Source organism: Lactuca serriola, chromosome 5 (genome assembly GCF_051521515.1).
Source record: "Lactuca serriola cultivar US96UC23 chromosome 5, Lser_US96UC23_V15, whole genome shotgun sequence".
In the NCBI taxonomy this organism is placed as follows: domain Eukaryota; kingdom Viridiplantae; phylum Streptophyta; class Magnoliopsida; order Asterales; family Asteraceae; genus Lactuca; species Lactuca serriola.
Window position 1 is genome coordinate 32,538,917 of NC_136412.1, and position 6,043 is coordinate 32,544,959.

The 6,043-nt window shown below is 36.2% G+C and overlaps 2 protein-coding genes across 2 annotated transcripts; one reads left to right on the top strand and one right to left on the bottom strand.

The window, feature by feature from the left end:
• Positions 1 to 485: 485 nt before the first annotated feature.
• LOC145049568 (uncharacterized) lies at positions 486 to 3,124 on the top strand. Its single transcript, XM_078997953.1, has 7 exons — positions 486 to 1,340; positions 1,425 to 1,642; positions 1,722 to 1,889; positions 1,996 to 2,116; positions 2,313 to 2,384; positions 2,575 to 2,703; positions 2,834 to 3,124. Exons 1-7 carry the CDS (start codon positions 1,184 to 1,186, stop codon positions 2,947 to 2,949), a joined length of 981 nt encoding a protein of 326 aa, XP_078854079.1. The 5' UTR covers positions 486 to 1,183; the 3' UTR covers positions 2,950 to 3,124.
• A 1,674-nt stretch (positions 3,125 to 4,798) lies between these two features.
• Positions 4,799 to 5,671, bottom strand: LOC145049417 (uncharacterized). The gene has a single exon (XM_078997830.1). It carries the CDS (start codon positions 5,669 to 5,671, stop codon positions 4,799 to 4,801), a length of 873 nt encoding a protein of 290 aa, XP_078853956.1.
• Between the last annotated feature and the right edge of the window lie 372 nt (positions 5,672 to 6,043).

Sequence of the window (6,043 nt, forward strand, 5' to 3'; positions counted from 1 at the left end):
GTGTACAATCTCAATGGTGGTGGTGGGGATGCGGTGGATGAAGAAGACGATTTTGATTCGAGCACTCGCAGTACAAGTAGCAGGTTGACTCAGGAGTGGCTAGAGGAAGCGAAGAAGCTGATGGCTTCTTCGCCTGGCCGTGGGTCCACAAGAGCCGAGGGGCATTCACCTTCTCGGCTCGTTGGGTCGCCTAGATTCGGTGTGTTAGGGCCTAGACTGTCGGCTTCTTCATTAACAGAAAGAGATCCCCTTTCTCGGTCTGCTAGAAGGTATAATTTTTTTTATTATAAAACTATAGCTTAATTTTTTTCTATATATATTTATATAACAATTTTATCTAATACAAAAACAAATATTATGTGTTATAAATTGAATTAAAGAAAATAAAACTAACATATTATAAAGTTATAAATGACTAGACTTTTAAAAGTAAAATTTTTAAAAGTAAAATGATTAGTGGAAAATCTATATTTATAATACACCAATACATAAATTGGATTTTGATGTAAATTGAAAATACAGACACAGGTCGGTGGATGGATTCACCGAAGAAATCTTAACGAAATCTTCGAAGCACAGTCACAGTCGTAACAACTCCCAGACCGCCGTGGAATCTTTTTCGAACTCTCCTCATCCACCCGCCGACGGCTCCCCTGCCGCTGCTGTCCAGAAATGGTTCTCCAACATCCTTAAACCACCCATTGCCGGAGATTCAACGACTTCCACTGCATCACCACCTGCCACCACAACACCTCTAGACATTATCCCACCTCGAGTATCCACCCACCGCCGCTCTCGTTTCGAAAACCAATCTTCTCCACCACTACCACCAACATCACCCTCCCCCACCCACCACACCACCGCCGCCGACTCAACAGCTGCCCTTGTCCCACCTCGACTATCAACCCACCGAAGATCCAGATTCCAGAACGACCCTAATGCAGCTCAACCCCAAATAATACCACCTAGAAGAACCATTAAAACCACCGCCACCGCAACTCCGGTGGACACAAGATTGTTGTCTCCGCCTAAGCACCTCAATGAATCATCTCAACGGAGATCAATATCATCCTCTACATGCTCTCTTACAGAGAAACATATCCTTTCGCCGCCGCGGAATCTAGTGGAATCAGCTCAACGGAGATCGATTTCATCATCTACATGCTACACAGACAAAATCTCGATGAAATCTAGTCCTATACACGGCGAACCAAAGGATTCAGAACTAGGTCAACTGGATCTTAATGCGTTCTTGAAGGAGCAAAGAATCAAAATCCTAAAGCTACTGAATGGGGAAATCAAAGGAAAAGCGAAGATTGTGCTCTCTGGACATTCAAACAGTAATTTTCTATTCATTTAAGATTGGTAAAACGAAGATAATTAAAGACAAGTTTTAATATAGTTTTGAACGAACAATAATTCAGGTACAAGTTCAATGGTGGCAGCGATTTGCCATGCATGGTTGTTGGATACTCGGATGAGAAGCAAAAGGCATGCGGTGGTTGCAGGGGGCGGCAGCACCATGGAAATGGTGGTGCCGGTGTTAAATGTGAGAAGGGAAAAGATGTGGAAGCAGCGGCAAGCCGCCTGGCTCTTCCACCATGCTGGTGTTGATGCCGCCTCCATCCTCTTCGCCAACGAGGTTTCGTCTCTTTGATATCGTTATGTCACCTTTCATATATGTAACAGTTACTTAATTCCTTGCCACGTGTCGATACCAGATTGAATTGGAGGTGCTAATGATGAACAAACAGTTAAGCATCCTCGTCGTCGGGCAAGACATCCTCAAGAATAATGGCGAGGTTGGATCAAAGTGCACCACCCTTACGGATAATTATTGTGAAGATGCTTATGATCTACTTCAAAACCCCGTTTTGAAAAAACTTATGGTAAATACTATTAAATAACACGAACTGATTATTCGTTTCATAGGCTTTGTGATATTGTGGTTTTAAATTTTAATAATACAATACTAATTTATTACATTTAAATCAGCTTGCGGGTATTTTATTAGACACACAAAACTTGAACACGACAACTACTAAAGATACTGAGGCTGCGCGTTTGCTTTCCGTAGGCTCTGCACCCAACTATGGAAATAGTTTGTATGATCAACGTAAGTTTCACCTTCTTTTTAGTTTTTTCCTTTGTCCTAAATTAAAATAATTGGTCATGTTCCTAAATTAGCCACGTTTTCAATGCAAAAATGACGGTTTCGTCCTCAATAGTGATTGTTTTCTTTCATGGATAACTAAAGAGTTACTATGAAATTTATCCCACGACTCATAATAATGTCTAGATTTTGGTTGCAGTGACACAAGAACAAAGAGATGGTGCTTTCTTTGAAGCTTTAAGGCAGAACTATGGGAAACCTCCTAATGAGAGTATGTTTTTCATGCTTTCCTCATTGTTTTTGTATTAGTAAAATTAATTATTAAAAGGGATATGGCCCACTTGGAGTTGGTTCGGGCCGGGCTATTTTTGGAGAGCTTTTGACAAGACTGGTCTTTTTAAGGCCCAATCCATGTTTGTGTATTTTTTTTTGTAAGATCGTGTTTGTACTTTATATTACAGGCAACCATGAGAGGATATCAACAACTGAAGACAAAGTTATCGAGAGAATACATGAATCCCCAAAAGCATTTGAAAAAGGCTCAAGAAAGGATCCAGATCAAGCAAAAACTGACACTCGTATACCTTCAGGTATTGGTTTTCATCGTTTATATGATTATAGAATGACAGAAAAAAATTATCTATAATTCATGTTCTATCACTCATTTTATCTTCTAACAATATAAGTTGTTTCTAACTAAAACCATTTTTCTCATGTCAGCTAAACCAAAACCGCCAGCAAAACAGACACCGTCACCAGCAAAATCAGGTGATGCCCCTCGCGACAAGGGAAAGAACCCGTTTTTCTTAGCAAAATGGTTTGGTTTCGGAAAGTGACAACATGTGATTCCATTTATTCTTTTCCTCTCGACGTATGTATTCATATTAGATCGAGAAATGTTTATGTTCTTGTACTCTTTATTTAATTATTATTTTTGTATCAAAAAGTAAATAAATTATGAATCAATATTCTACATAGTGCCATATGTAAGAAACACAATCTTATTGCCAATTTGCCATATGTAAGAAACACAGTCTTATTAATTCGATAAGTTGTATATAGTTGTTTTTCTTGAGTTAATGCTGAACAAAGATTTAACAAGAGGAAGTTAAGGAAATAAGGAAATGAGGCTTTTGTAATCATATATGTTGTTGTTCTCTCAACATTTACTCAGATAAAAACTGGACTAACAAATTTAGCTCGGTAATCGAGATAAGATCTAAATAGAGGACACTTAAAATGAGGAATTATTGAGCAAGCTGTGTGATCCAGTGTATGTTCTCCAAAATCGCAATTAGGGTCCCCAATCCTTCTATGGATGTGCATCACTCACACCCCTACTCTACCCCACACCAATCTTCATACATCACCCCCGTATTAGTTAGTTGTTGCCAAATGTGCAATAATCAAGTTTTGACCCAAAACCAAAGCACGTTAGATGCGTTGTAGCAATGACAATAACAAGGTATTTTAAGATATAATTATTATTTTATTGTAGCATGATCTTTTATAAAAAATAATAGTTTCAGAAATTTTGGTATGGGAATGAAAAATAATTATGTTGCTTGTCAAAATTAAATAGAATAAAACATTACTCATGTACCTGATTTCTTTTTCATTTTATAGGGGGGGGGGGGGGGGGGGGGGGGGGGGGGGAGTGTGAGAGTGCTAGTTTGTTGTTTGCATAATAATTATAACTTTTTTTTATAATTTTCAAAAAAACTAATATTTTTTTAAAATTATTTTTTTCGAGTGACTTAATTTTTACGGTTTCCAAAATAAATAAAAATATGTTTTTTTATATATTAAGATATCATGGTATCTAATTTTTTATATTTAATAAAAATATTTTAAAATTGCTAGCTAATTGTTTTACTATGTAAACTACATACAATATGTATTTCAAAGGACTTGAAATATACTTATATTTAAGCTATTTAGCGACATTTTTTATTTTATTTACCCATATTTATAGAAATGAAAGCTATTTATCAAATTAATTAATTTTGTTTAGTTTTCTAATTTCATATGATAACAACATATTTAGGTGACCCTTTTTAGTTCTTCAAACCAACCAAATATGACAGTGGTGACTAATAAGTAATTTGATCTTGATTCCATTATACTGTTTATTTCAATTCTTTGTGCTTACATTTATCATATACCAAACACACTCATTATATATATATATATATATATATATATATATATATATATATATATATATATATATATATATATATATATATATATATATATATATATATATATATATATATATGGTTTTTGATTCCTTACAAATAGAATATGAAACTCCAATATATTATATTATATACTTTTGATTGTGTTAGGTGTTAGATAAATTATTGAAATTTGAATTGTATTACATATAAATAAGAGATAAAAGTTCTTTTTTTTTTTTTTAATGAAAGCATACGCGATGGTTGATGGTAACAAGGTCTAAGAAGTCCGAAAACATGCCTTCTTATTGGTTTGGATACAGAGACAGATTTCCAGCTGTTTATCAAACAAATTCTCTAAGAAAGCATTTAAAACATTTTATCCATTTTTTGACTTGGGATATAGATACAAAACCACATATAAATGACGAAGAACTTTACTTAAAAGTACGTAATTAAAATCACTTCGAAAAACTGAATTGACCAAGTGAAATTGATCTAGATCTCATTCAACCTTCCAAGCAAAAAGAAAAAGGCAAAACTCATATAATCCACCTGAATCAAACCCTTCTGATGAATCACAACTCCATGACAATGGTGTCGCCGGAAAAGCTGCCGGAGTGGTTGAATTAATTATAAAAACTGCATGTCTTAAACCATGATTGAAAAGCCAGTCATGAACATCCCAGTATACTTCGAGCTTTACGTTCTTTAAATTAACGCATTCATTACCTCTAAATTTCCACTGAAGATGCTTAACATGAATCATCAAATGCCCATCGATTCTAATCTCCATTTCCGTATCAACCCCATGATCTGTACTCGTGTTCTTTGATTCGATCGATATCTCATGGAATCCACCCTTTTCATGAAACTTAACTCGTGTTATGAACTTCTTCTTCCCGAAAACATGTTCTTTTCTTGACACCAAAACCGGATCAATCAACGCCGGCCTGCAACCTGTTTTCCGGTAAGCATCTTTCTTCAAATCACCAAGTAGAAGAACAACTTCGTCATCACAAACAACTGCTACATAGTACTCCGAGGTTGGCTCAGTTTCGCCATGGAATTTTGCAGATTTCAGGTCCCAGAAAACGTCGATTGACTTACCATCCAAAACAAAGCTTTTGGATCCTTGTTTTCGCCAGAAATACCATGGTTTGAGCTCGAATTTGCAAGTGGTTTCTGGTTGTGGTCCATCTATGGATACTGATAAGCCGTGAAGCAACATGTTCTTGCACCAAGTGATGGTGATCAACCAACACTGATCAGCCACTTTTGTCTTGTAAACGGACATGAAAATGCTTTGGCCGGACCTTGTGACGGCGGTGGAGTCATCTTGCTTGTCCACAGCTGGTTTTCCGACGGGGTCTTGCATGGTTTTGAAGGTTTTTGCGGTGGTCTTCGATGGTGGTTGGCAAATGAGAAAGGAAGGGGTTTTGAGGGAGAACAGAGAGTTATGGGAGGATGGAATGCCAGAGGGGTTTTTTGGCAGGAATAATGGAATTCAAGAAATTAAAAATTGATTCCAAACTGGCAGTGGCTGAGTGGCAGGTAGATGATGGGCAGATGATTGAATCCTTTCCGTCTGGTTCCAAGTTTTAGGGGGTTCATTGCAAAATTTTGAAACAATTAGACGATTAAAGTCACATTGTTTAACGTATAATTTAAGTTTTTCAAAGTTCCTTTAATCTTATATAAAAACATCTATTTAATCTTATATAAAAACTTCTACAAAGTTCAAAAGGAA